The following is a 14,150-nucleotide window of genomic DNA, read 5'->3' on the forward strand; positions in this document are numbered from 1 at the left end:
CGGCATATCACCTTCAGACTGAGTTATGATATACTAACACTGAATACAGCTTGCAAAACCTGTATGTTAATATATACTACACTATCTAACAAATCCTCAACTTTGATTACCCTTATGCACTAAATCAGCATCTAATTATAATCTCAACATCTAACATGGTATGGACAAAACAGATTGCCAAGTCTTTGAAAATTCTTCAGTCAAAGGAACTAATGTAATTCAACCCCCAAAATGTAAGAAGAAATGAAAGCAAAACCAAAATGAAAATTTTCTCATTTATTGCACAAAAAAACATTAACAACAAATAACAGATAACAATATATTGAATAATTGTCCACAAAATGAGATATGTGTAAACGGTAAAATATTCTGGAAATATTTGTTGTAGATAATATCATTTTTCAAAATTGTATAAAAATAATGCAGATAGGATGGTGATTTGTTTACTGATAAATTACATTTTTGAAGCTTGACTTTTAGAATTTTAATAACACTCTCGTAACCAAAAGATCATGAATTAATGTTCCAAATGTAGTAGTAGAGTAAAACTTGGCAGAACACATAAATTTGTTGACACGTTTGATGATCTTTCAGGTTCAATATGCATGTATAACTATTCAAGCTCCAGCTCATAATATCATGTACAGCCTTTAAAAACCTAAAAAAATAACTATGATGAAAAACTTATTCATATATAACTAGGCAGTATTAAAATTTAGTTTCAAAGAATAACCATTACTAAACCAATACAAGGAATAAGTGGTAAAAAAACCCACAACAATTTGGCTAAATAAGGCTGTGAAGCCTAAAGAAACCATGGAAACCAGACAAGTATCGCAAATGATGAATTAGATCCACTGTGCATAAACTAAAAATGTGTTTTGAAGTTATATACATATGTTTGTATCAATTTTAGTGCCATCTTTTACTGAATCTATCAAGTATGCCTTCAGCTTGAGAAAATACCAAAGATTGGATTGATGTAAGAATAGAGAAAAAAATAAACAGAAATATTTTGTGGTATTCCCTCTATATATGACATGTATAAAGAAGCTAAAATGAACATGAAAGAGTATAAGGAAAAACCAGGAATGGAATAGCTAAAAAGCACAAGCTTAGAAAACTGTAATATGGAGAGGAAAAAATAAGTTTTATAGCAGCTGAAGATAAAAAGTTGTTTATCACATAAAGAAAATTCTAATACCTAGGTTAATTAAGGCTGCAATATTTTACTTTTTTTTAAATCAAGCAATAACTGTTTGATGCAACCAAACATTATTGTTTCTGCACCTTGTAATCAATTGGTCAAACTTCAATTACTGAAATATCAATCACTCTTTAGTGGAAGGATTAGTGCTCAGTCACAGATTACAAAATCTTCTACTGGTATTGACATTATAAGAATCAAAACCACCAAAATTTCCAACAACATTTGTGCCCACAGTACTTTCAGTTTCTAAGCTGTAACAATCTATTAAATAACCATCATAATGGCACATGCTTTTTGCTGTATGACAATTTCATTGAAAAATAAACCCAAGGTCAAGCTGTTCAATGACTATATCAACCACACATAGATAATATCTATATGATACAATTTAATAAAGGTTAAAAAAAATACAAAGAAGCGTGTTAGCTTCAAATGTTTAACAAAGATCATATTTCAAGCTGACAACAATTGATTAAGCCTAACTGAATTATATGAATTCTTTAAAAATACATATATTATAACAATCTTGCTGGTATCTCCGGATCAAAAGCCACAACTAATCAAAAGATGTTTTTCGATTTATGTGTCAAAATTTGGATTTATATGCCTTTATTCTCCACAACTTTCATTTCCTGAACACATAATCACTGTTACCTCACTATCGGTGTCTACTAGAAATTATACCATAACAAATATTTGTATAATTAATGTATGACTGTATATCACTCAAACTATAACACATCAATCCCTAATGACCACTGAACAATACTATCATTGTCAGAGGTTTGAGCACAACACAACTTACAGGCACCGGCCATTTGTCAGATTTGAAGGCCTAATGTCCATCATGAACCTCATTTCATGTACAAATTCAAATCATAACTGGAATGTTTTGAACCATTTTTCAAATCTAGGTCCATAAAAACTAGGTTCACAACAAATGTATTTGAGTATGAAAAATGGTTCTCGAGTTGTACTGATGATAAGAAAAATTACATGTAAAATTATAAAGTTGATTGACAAGGGCCATAACTCTGTTCTAAATGCTGTAGATAAGACACAACCAATAAAAAAGGCACATCTAGGTGTAAGAGATGGCATTCTTACCAAATTCCATGTTAAATTGTTCTTGAGCTATGATGACTGCAAGCAATAATACAAGTTTCAATATGAGTACAAGATCTTTTTTTGTCAAGAGAAAATAGCATCAGAATATATTAAAGGGTTCTTGACCTATGCTGACTGCAAACAAACAGCACACGTCAAGATGTTAAGCTAACTATCGAGGGTCTTATCTCTATTCTAAACGAAGTTGAGAAAAAAATTAAAAGGAAAATTTAGGTCCATGAGACAATGTACATGCCAAATTGCATCTGACTATGGTGCATGAACTATGCTAGTTATATGGATTGGATATTGTGGAGATATCACAACTGGACCTTAAAAGACAAAACAATTAAAAAGTCACATCTTATGTAATAGTTATTTCCCTTAGCAAGTGTCATCAAATTATGTGCAAGGGTTGCCCATGGTACTATTATTGGGATAAACTTAGCTTTTCTTCACTGTAGCTAATAATTTCTGCCATTATACAACTATTTAAATTAGAGTGTAATAACACCCCAAATATGAAAAGAATCCATGAAGGGGCTAAGGACATCCAAAGTATGAAAAGAATCAATAATGGGTTTTAGGCATCCCAAGTATCAAAGGAATCCATGAAGGGGTTAAGGTCATCCCAAGAAAGATGGAATCCATCAAGGAGTTTAAGGACATCCCAAGTATGAATGGAATCCAAGAAGTTAAGAAAATTTCAAAAATTATAAACCTTTACAAAACTGCTGACAACAGCATTATAGGTGTGTTTCATTTTCTTTAGGGGTGGGAGGCAGGCAGTCTATGGCTTGTAAACACTTTGTTGGGTAATTATGCAGAGGCAAGTAGAGCCATGTGCCTTGCTTGCCCAAGGACACACCACAGCAGCCCAACTGTAAGAAAAGTTGCCATCATGTCCCATTTTTCACTATTATGGGATTGACAATTAATAAATTAATTTTATTAATTAAAGGATTATGGATTAGCAAATTGGAATGCACAGATGTTGCTTCTGAAATTCGTTGTATGATTGTCAGCCCTAATTAAAAGTAACTGGCACATGTACCAACTTTTCTTTTGACTAAACTAGTGACATCATGCACAATTAAATGAAAACTGTTTCCAATTAAACAGATGGTCTGTAAATAAGACCTTAAAATATTACATTATTCAACTGAGAAAAATATACAATTACCAATAGTGACTCTTCTAAACAACTAGTTGCCAAAGACAACATTTAAATAAATTACACAAGCACAGAATACGTATAAACATATTGCACAAGAAAAAATAATTTCCCCAAGTATAAATGTGACAAAAATGCTACAGCACACTTCAAAACGTACACTGCACCAAAAGTAACCAAAGAAATTATTACAACTACAAACTCCAGAAACAACAGACAATGAATATATTACAACACCTGTCCAATGCTATTTTGCTACTACATGCAGAAAGTAGATTCACCATTTTCTACTTATGTCAGAGCATCTGCCTCTGCTATACATCCCACTATACTGTATAATATTCAGGTGTTATAGGTAAAGTCTGGCCCATGCTACACTCTGTTGTAGAATGTTAGGGTAGGTTGAGTTGCAAACCAACAGAGCAGTTACTGTACACCCCAATTGGTGCCTCTGGTGTTGAGTGTATTTTGAGCCACATGCCCTCACCTTTTCAGTGTAAACGAAGTGCAAGAAAAAACATTGAAGTATACTCAGTAACACTGTACAGCAGCACAAGTATAACATGGTTAATTACTTTTGAGTGCACTAAATAACCTACCTAAAGGTCATTGAAAAATCTACCTGACACAACACAGAATAATTTTTTTTCAATATGATACAACTTTTGTAGGCAATTCATAATGTTTAGAGTGAAAGTCAGGCCCTCAAAGTTATACAACATAATTTTAAATTATGTTGGAGCCCCTGAAATTAAAAATTTTAAACTTCAAATCTGAAGCACTGTTCAAACACACGACAGTCACTACATAAACAGATTTACTACAGTTATCAAGGTAAATAATTATTAACAATAACAAGACACAAATTAAAAGTTTCTGACTGCCTACAAATCATATGCTCCCACTTCATAACTGCAACTTTCACAGCCAATTTTTCTTTCAGGCAACATCGTCTGGGTTGTATTGAAAAGAGTATTTATGTTTCACTGGTTCTAAAATATATTCCAAGAAATTATTTTTCTTTCCTTATCATAAATATGTTGCTGATTACAACACCTTTACCTTGTATTCATACTTTCTTTTATACCTAGTAAAGTAAAAAGGTCATGTGAAAAACAACACACAATGCAAAAGCTGGAATCATATCTTCTTCTCTGGTTACTAAGAAAACAACTTTTGACACTTTATTGTAAAAGTTATGCCAACATAGTGTTTTTGCCTCAATTACTGCATGATAAATTGTACTTAACATGAAATAACATAATCTTTATTCCAAAAAAATTAATTTGTTTTGGTCTAAACCCATTATGGCACATAAGCACATTAATGGCTATATGGTGCCAACTAAAGGTTAATGTTTGAAAATGCAAAAAATAAACCCCAGGAAGATAAACTCTCCCAAATAAATGCAAATGTAAAGTACAAGATGAAATAAAAAATGTAAACTCTTTTAAATTCTGTAAAAGGTATATAAAACAAGCAGTAAAGATAACACAAGTGAAATCTTTAAAACACGATTTGTTACCAAACTGCATTTCCTTAAAAAGTTGAGGAGTTAATAGGGTGGTACATCCTCAAACAGTTTCATCAAACAGTTTACATCAAAATACTTCTGCTTCACAGGCTGGGAAATTGACACACTCCATAGGAATGTGTGCCATTGTCTCTGGAGAGTGGCAAGGTATGACTTCAGTCTATGTTCACCTTTCATGAGGCATGAATGAGTCAAGCATGCATGTCTGATGCAACACTTCCGTTTCTGTGATTTGTCCTATATGTAGGATACTAAAACCTCTAGACAACAACAACCAAAAAGCCAGGATAAAAACATTCAAAAATACTTCTAAAATTCGATGAAATTTCAGATATTTCTAACAAAAAACAATTTGTGGCAGTGAAACCCTACATAAATTGTTAAAATTCTGACACCAATTGGACCTAATGACTCTTCCAGTGACATCGAGAATTACAAATATTTATATTGTTTGGGCAAATATTGTCATTTGTGTATTAGAATGGAGATAAGTCTTATGTATAAAAAAAATTGAGTGAATGATATATATTACCTCAGTAAATTATGTTTCTCCTAGAATAATTACCTAATAAAAATAACATTAGGAATACAGACCCCTACCTCTTGAATCCAGCCACCCCACCCCACCCCAAAAAAATGTAAAAATTCATCTTTTTCATCTACATATCATAAAGACAAGAGGAGGAAACTCTTACCAATTACAGCTGCTGGTGACCACAAATCAACAAACAATTTACAGGTTTGAAGTCAAGCTGCACAACATTTGCAGGAAGGTGTTGCAGAGTTTTATATTTATGTGATTGGATAAGTATTCTCCGAACATAATTTACTACAAAATTGTGCTTTCTCTGTTGAATACATTCCCCACTCGCATCAATGTTAGGAGGATATATGAGGTGGAAATGCCTAGTATCCAACCTCTATCACAAGCATTCTTTGAGGGAATATTGACTGGATTCCCTACACAAAGGATAACCTGCTCTACAAATATGACAGCAGCACAAGCAATGGTCATGTAACCCATGATGACCATACATGGATAAGAATTCATCTTACCAATACTAATTCAGGGTGAATCTAGTGCTAAAAGATCTGTAATAAGGATGCTGTACTAACATCAACTGGGCTTCGTGGTCATTTGGGCTGCAACAACTGGACCCACCAGATTAAATTCTTGTCCCTGCAAAGCTAAATCACCAAAAAAAACCCTCAAGAATGATGACTGCAAGCCATTCAAAGGATCTGTTACGTATTGAACCAAAATGTTCCATTGTAATGCAAGTCCTGCAGAGATCACTGAAATCTTCATAAGGCATGTTTGATGCTTTGAGACTTCAGAATATTAACCACTTCAGCCATGGTAATAGGGCTGGAAGGGTTATACTCTCTTTCTGGGCCTTTACTGGAAGAAAGAGATATCATGCACAACAACTCTTCTCTGTGCACTTCTGGTAATGCTGAACTGAATAATTTGTTTTAACCAGAAATTCAACTGAATTAAAACTGGTGTTTTAGGAAGTATATGGTCTCTTATCTCTTTGGTGATGATCATCTCTGTGTTGAAGTGGAGACTGTTTTGGCATGAATGCCAGTACAGGCAGCAAGGCAACCTGGAGAGGCAGTTTCTGTACTGCCTGTCTCTGCAACATCTCTATTCTACTGATAAATAGTAAAGACAACCCGAATAAAGAGGTATAGCACAGAGAGTTAAGGAATGATGTAGTCCTAAGTGACGATGAGCAAAGATAGGCTTCTCATCTCAATAAATCTAAGTTAGCTGAAGCCATCTGGGCATCAGCTGAAATGTGCACAGCTCTGTTGATGACCTTGGGAATTTTAGCTGTCGACTCCCATGTTTGACTCTTATCTGATGTTTTGGCAGTTGAAAAATGGCTAGCAATGCTAAATCTAACATAAAAAGATGTTGCTAGAAGGTTATGCATGAGCTTACAGGTGGTATGGAAAACAGCCAGATTTACCTAATACCAGAAACTCGGTGATAAATGTGTCCAAATATGTTTGATACCAGTATAACAAAAACATTAATGGTAGCCAACCTTAAGAAAAGAATACCTTGGAAATGATTGGATCACAGATCTAATCTGATAGACAGTTTGATATTTTTGCAGGTAGAATCTGTAAAAGGAAGGATAGCAGTTCATCTTTGTCTTGCAAGTCTAGTGAAGCTTTCACTTTATAGTCTGGATTGCAGTCAGCAGTGGCATTCATTCAGAAGTCAGCAAAAGATGTCAGATTTTCGCAAGAGCCACTTTAAAGCTGAACTCAGTCCATTCTAATGTGGAATGTGAGTATGCTAAAATATTACGGCCATCTGGTCACTCACTGTGGGTGTTGTCCTCATCTGGCACTACCTCCATGTCCACAAAGAACATTCCCGGGGGCATGGATGACACAATGCTATTGTCTTTACGTAGGTCATGATATCTTTCTGGTGGTTAAGCTGTATACAAATGACTTGCCAGTTGAATCAGTGCTATGCTTGTCTTACAGGTATGGATGGCCAGAGAAGGTGCTATACAGTTGGCTCAATTGCCATCTGGAGAGTATGCAGAGCTGCAGACTGGTCTGTCAGCAGGACTGCCTACAGCTATCATGTAGAATGAGCAGCAAATTAGATAGATTGGTCAGACATATCCCTATATGGTTCCACATACCATGGAACTGTTGACCAGTACTTGGCATGGCTCACCAGTGACAGATCCAGTGTTGCCTACTCCTTCCAATGAAATATAGTAACAATGGGCAAGAAATATAGTAACAATGGGCAAGAAATATAGTAACAATGGGCAAGAAATATAGTAAGCTGGCTGTTTTAAATAGTTCAATTGTAAACAATTTCTCTTCAATTGCAAAACAGTCCTTCAAGGGGATCCAATGGTCCCAGAGACAATTCAAACACTTGTCTAGTGGTAACCAAAAAGTACATACATGTTTTAACATTTTGTAATTTTCTTTGCTGTGAAATTCTTGAGAGAATTTTAGGGAATCTTTCCTAATAAACTTTTTTTCTAAGTAGTGAAAAATGAAGATCCTCTACTTTGGCATTAAGTTTGGCAGAAGCCTTTTCTGCTGCCAGGTGAATCAAATGACATGGGCAACCGAAGCAATACAATTCTGGCTGTTTATGAAAGAAATATCCATAGACTCCTTTGTTTTTTCCAAACCATCACATTAGCACTGTCACATGCAAGTGAAATTATATTATTATTAGAAACAGACATTTTCATTCCAAAATCAATTTATATATATTTTCTCTAGTGGCCTTCTCTTCACAGATAGGAACAGAAAGTATCCTAGAAATAACTTGCTCTTCCTTATCGTCTAAATATCTTACCACAACTGGATACTGCTGGAAGTCCAAGTCACTACTTCCCTCTGTGGCAACAGAAAAGACTTTGCATTTGATATTGTCAACAATGTTTCCTTCTTTATTAAATAAAGTTCATTTCCAAGTGCTAATGTTTTACTCCTTACACAGCTGTGTTTGGTAGCTATTTTAGAGTCGGGGAACATTTCAAAAAACAACTTTCTCACATGATCTGCCACAATTATTTACAGATTATGCTCCACAATAAATTCACTAAAGAGTATTTCTGTATTCATAATGGCAACATATAAGTCACAGAATTCCTTCTGGGATCAAAGAACGACATTTTTGTGACGAACTCTACAAAGTCTTGTGGCATTGAGATGACAGTATCCATAGTAACCTTAAAAATGCTAAAGATCTAGTTGATGGGAGGCAACCTAACACTAGTATGGGTAGGTACTGGGTAATAGTTTCTTCTTATCTCTGGAATGGTATATAGACAGAAAACTTAGTTTTTTCATCTCTTCATAGAGGCTGGATTTGGGAGCTAAAAAAGTTTAGTTTCCTAACATTAATGTAATTGGGGAATGCAGTTAAAGGAGAAATAAGGCAGTTATGTCCTAAATTAGGCAGCCAAGTATGACATTCTTAATAAAGTCTACATTCTATTGTCAGTGTCTTCTTGGCACAGGTAGCATCTCCATGCTTTAACTGTATCTTCAAAGAAAAGGTACCATCTCATTTTATACATCAAAATTTTGTCAAACATATTTAGTCTAAAACATTAAAAATGTATCCTCCAAGATAAGTCCCCATCTTATGCTGTGTAGCAATGTATCATCTGGGACCGGATTCCATGATATTTCAGTCAGAATCATGGTCTAACTCGATCATGCAGGCCTTCTCTTTTCCAGTGTGATAATTGGGAATCCATGTGTATGTGCTAACTTCGTCTGGGTTTGATGGTGCACAGTGTGGTGATATTTCTGTATTATAGGAAAATAAATAATAATAATAATAATGATGATAATAATAATAATAATTATAATAATGATAACAGCAAGTATTTCATAAAACATGGTATCCCACCTGTGAACAGTAATTATGATAATGCCGGTAAAACAATTGGTCCCTTCTTCATAAAATTTGACCCAGAATTTCGAATAATAAAATGTTACTCCACTCTTAAAAATATTAAACCGTTTTTCCTAGTAAAACGTTTCTTTAAGACTACTTACCCAATCATATTACCTTAGGAGAACTACTGTTAATTCAGCCCTCCCAGCTTCTACTTATAGCTAAAAGGAGCAAATAGTTGTATGTTGACTTAGACGGTGGTCAGGCAGAGTGATCTGCCCTTAGGTATAAGGACTGGCAGCAAAATAAAGGAACCTGTTAGTTACTTCTGGAGTGGAAGGCATGCTCTCTATGGATGTAACTGCAGGGAGGCTGGGAGCGTATATGGCAGGAAGCCTGTTCTTGGTGATATAAGAGGATGCCGCCCTGAGTAAGACTGATCTGTCTTGTCCAAATTGCATGTAAGTCAGGTCTGCTGATAGGGCATACATTTGCTAATTCTGTCCACCATCACTAATGCCATGATGAAACTGGTCTTGCAGGAAATGTGCACCATATGAGAGTGGTTTAAAAAGTGTCTTATTCAACCAGGTTAACACCCAAGATAGGTTCTGCTTTGATCACAGGGCTAACGTATTTGGCCATGTATACTCAAAAATGGAGAGAAGGTCAGATAAGTCCTTGTTTTGTCTGATATCCTCTTGTCCATGGTAACCAAAAGTGTCAGCAATCATAAATCAGTAACCTTTATTGTAATCGGTGTGAACTGTCTTCTTTCAAAGAGCAGAAGTTAGCTATTTACAGTATCAATGTCTGGAAAGGTAAGATGTATTTGTTTGTGCACCACTGGGTTAAAACATACAATTGCTTTTGAATGCTTTCAAATTGGAAGACCTTCTTCCTACAGCAATTCTCTCCATGGCTGGTTGTGAGAATTGTTTATTTCTGAGTGCCTGTTTAGTATGACCCAGATGTGCAGGTTCAGTAGCTCTGCGTAGGAATGAAACAACTGCTGTCATGGTTGCTTGAATATACAAGGAAAATCTGAATTTTTTAAGGAGTTTCCATTGGGAGATTGATGAGGTCATTGATCCACACCTTCTCCCATCTGAGTGGTGCAAATAGGATAAGGAATACTCTGATTCTCTTGGTTTTTGTATCACTTTAGAATCAGCGGTGTTGGAGGGTAGGCATATACATCCAGGCCATTCCAATCTATCGATACAGAGCACTGATTGCCTAGGATTTTTTGTCTGGGACTGAAGATACAAAGTTTGTAAGTCTGGTATTTCACCTTGTTGCAAACAGGCCCACCAAGACTTGGTCCCATTGGGTACATATCTGACTGAAAACTAAGGACTGCTAGTACGTTAGGCATCCTGAGATATGGTGAACTTGTACGTGGATTTGTTGTTGAAAATACCACTTTAGAAAGTCCCACACTAGGAAACAAGGGTCTGTGGACTCGGCTCCTCTTTGTAATTTGAAATAAGTCACCACTGTAGATTTGATGGACAGAATGAGAACTCCCTTGCCATTTCAATATTCTTGCACCAGTGACAGGTTTTCACAATGGCCATAATCTCCAGAATATTGATATCAAGAGGTCATTCCTGGGAAGACCATGCACTGCTGACTTCTCAAAAAGGATGGCAGTAGGTGGGCTTCCCAGCCTTCTGTACTTGCATTGGTACAGACTGTAGTCTCAGGCTGTTGTACTTGCAGAGGAATACCTGCCATGAGCCAAGTTAGGATGCCCCAATTCTGCAGATGGTGCCTCAGTTGTGTGCAGGTAGGGAGAGGTTGGTCAGGTGGGCAAACTTTTGGCCTCCATTGGACCAGAAAAATCGTTTGCAATGGTCACATAAAAAGGTGACCTAGGACCATGGCCTCATTGGGCAAGTCAAGTAGGCAAAGGAATTCCCATGATGACAGAAATCCTCAAAATTACCAAAGCCAACATGATTGACAATATCACTGTCGACTGCTGAGGTTACCAAATGAAATACTGATTTATGGCCAAGGTAGAACCACCGACAAACTGATGATGAAGGCAAGTCAGAATGTCCGTAACTCTCCCAGACTGCAGAAGAAACTGAAGTTGGGCTCTTCCATTTCATCGTAAGATCAACAGATGCTGAGGCTCTAGTTCAGGTTGTTGATGGAGTGGGGGGAGGAGGGCAGAATTCTGGGATTCAAAGGTGGGAAATGTCCTCAATAGAGACTTGGAAGGCCAAATCTTTCCCCAACATCAGATAATCTAGAATTGATGTCATTACTTGAGAATAAGCAACTTCCTGGTTGTGTGAGATAAGGCTAAGGTCATATGTAAAGCTTGAGACTTAACTGGCAAAGAGTGATGAGGTCTGTCGCCTGCTAAACTCGTAGAAGACCATGAATCAGAAACTGTGACTTCTAGACAGTCACTGAGTAAAGAGTCTCTTCTCATGACAGAGTGTAGAGAGAGTGACATCCATTGAAATGTGAGGAACTAATCTTGGCATTCAGCTGAATGAGTGTCAAGGTGGCATGTGTGTTAGACTGGTCCCAGTACAAGTCCGCATAAGTTGGGTTTGATGTTCTGGCCTTTCATGATCTCTGAAGGAGGCACACCAATAATGCCAAGCCCTGTGGTGGTGAATTGGGTGCTAGAGTTTTGGAGCATGTCTATGTCAGGCGTTTCATGACAAAAGAGTAGGGTTGACATATCTCCCTTGTCTGCCAGAAATTCCCACACTGAGGAAAGGTCAACATGCAGACTGGTTATATCTTCATCCTTTGCTGTACATTTCTGCACTTTAGTTCTAATCTGTAAGACAAATAGATCAAAATGTATGAAACTGTAGTCCTGCACCTGTCTTTAGAATGCATTGTTGATACAGACATAAATCTTTTCAAACTTTACCCAGAAGTTGATAACACAGAGTCGAATAAAGCAAAGGTAAAATATAATGACAATAGCACCTGTAGGGATGAGAAGTATAAACCTGTTGGCCTGCACCTGTGTTGTTTGAATACGGAGTGGGCGCAGAGAGATAGCAAATGATGGTTACTTGGAAAATAGTGATAGCAGATGATCTTAATTACAATATTACCTGTAGGTAGAATCATTAAAGCAATGTGTTTCAAGGCTAAATATGCTATGGTAAAGGAAACTCACCTGTACGTACCAGTAAGGACAGAATTATACAGATATAAATAGTTTCTTAAAGGCATAAAGACAAGCACGCATATAAATATTGTAGCCCAAACCAATCATCTGAAGTTGCATATGTTACCTATGCAAGAGACTAAATGTTCTTTAAATATAATCAAATCCTTACGCAGGTAAACATCACTCAAGTGTTGCCTACATAATCATGCATGAGCAAGATGTGACTGCGTAAACTGTGAATAGAAAGCTTCCCTGTACTTGTCCAACCAGAATGGAAGCAATAAAGAAATGTGCACAAGTGTCTAGATTTCACACAAAAACCACCACCAAAAAGGGAACTGAGGACTATTATAAATATTTGGAAAGTAAGTGCAATAATATCCATTATGAGGCAATTTATATGACAATAATGTGTTTCTTGGCATGAGTGGAAGTTGTAACTGACAGATTAATTTATTTTGCCACCAATTCTTATACCAAGGGGAAATCACTCTGACCATTATCTAGGTCAGCAGACAATTTTTTAGCTCCCTTCAGCTAAAAGTAGTATCTGGGAGGGCTGGATATGCGAGGTAGTAATAGTTCTCCTAAGGTATTATGATAATGTATTTAAAGAAGAAATGTGTGTGTGTGTGTGTGTGTGTGTGTGTGTGTGTGTGTGCGATAAGGATTTTTAAAAAAAATTCAGTCATATCACTACAATATCTGCATTGTGGCATTTTATTGTGATGTCAAGCACTGAGGCATCGTGCTGCAGACATGTATCATGATGTCCCACCAGTCACATTATCCTGACACCAGGCCAACCAGTCCTAACACTAACCTCTTAATGCTAAGTAACTAGCAAGACACCTGTTAGTACCATTTTTATAAGTCTTTGGTATGACTCAGCAGGGGTTGGAACCTGCAACCTCCCACATCGAAGGTGGACACTCTAACCACTAGGGTGTTAAAAAAGAAATGTATATGCCCAACTATTCTGGACAACAAAATATTATTACAGAGCAATTAAAATTTCATGCACCTAACCTTACTAAAACAAAAAAAAAGATTTTTCATGAGAATTTTCACTAAATTTTACATGGCAGGCTGGTGTGACAACATCATATTTTGTTAACACCCCCCATGCAACAATGCTTTTCAGGACAAATGAAAATTCTGATACATTTTTTCATAACTTTCTTCAGTAATTTTACCTGGATCCAATCGTTTGAGATTATTTTTTACTTCTTCCATCATCTTCTTGCAGTAGGCCGAGGCTTTTGTGTGCTCAACCATAGGTTCTGGATAATCCTTGCCAATTATACAGCTGGCTTTTTCCTGCACTTCCCGGGGAGCTTTCCATGGCTCAAATAGATACCTCAAAGGCATATCCTTAAGTACAGGCAGATATCTCCTATAAAGATTTGTCAAAAAACAGCACAAGTTAAAGCAAAATCATAAATGTCAACTGGATATTTTACAGCGTGCCAATGTGAAATCTGCACTTTAATTTTATAAAATAAGCATTATAAATATTATCCATAACAAAACTGGTGACACCTGGCAGTGGCATGGTGTGGT

General features: G+C 36.3%; 1 protein-coding gene across 3 annotated transcripts in view; it reads right to left on the bottom strand.

The window, feature by feature from the left end:
- Positions 1-261: 261 nt before the first annotated feature.
- The window catches only part of LOC149797314 (cryptochrome-1-like), an 82,382-nt gene continuing 68,493 nt past the window's right edge, over positions 262-14,150 (bottom strand). For all 3 annotated transcript variants that reach the window (XM_089962036.1, XM_089962035.1, XM_089962034.1), the window contains exons 11-12: positions 13,784-13,983; positions 262-9,342 (exon numbers count right to left, since the gene is read on the bottom strand). In XM_089962036.1, coding sequence (XP_089818162.1) covers positions 9,221-9,342; positions 13,784-13,983 — 322 coding nt within the window. In that variant the 3' untranslated portion in view covers positions 262-9,220. The remainder of the gene's footprint in view (positions 9,343-13,783; positions 13,984-14,150) is intronic.

Source organism: Sinohyriopsis cumingii, chromosome 6 (assembly GCF_028554795.1).
Source record: "Sinohyriopsis cumingii isolate HCF-2022 chromosome 6, ASM2855479v2, whole genome shotgun sequence".
NCBI classification, from domain to species: domain Eukaryota; kingdom Metazoa; phylum Mollusca; class Bivalvia; order Unionida; family Unionidae; genus Sinohyriopsis; species Sinohyriopsis cumingii.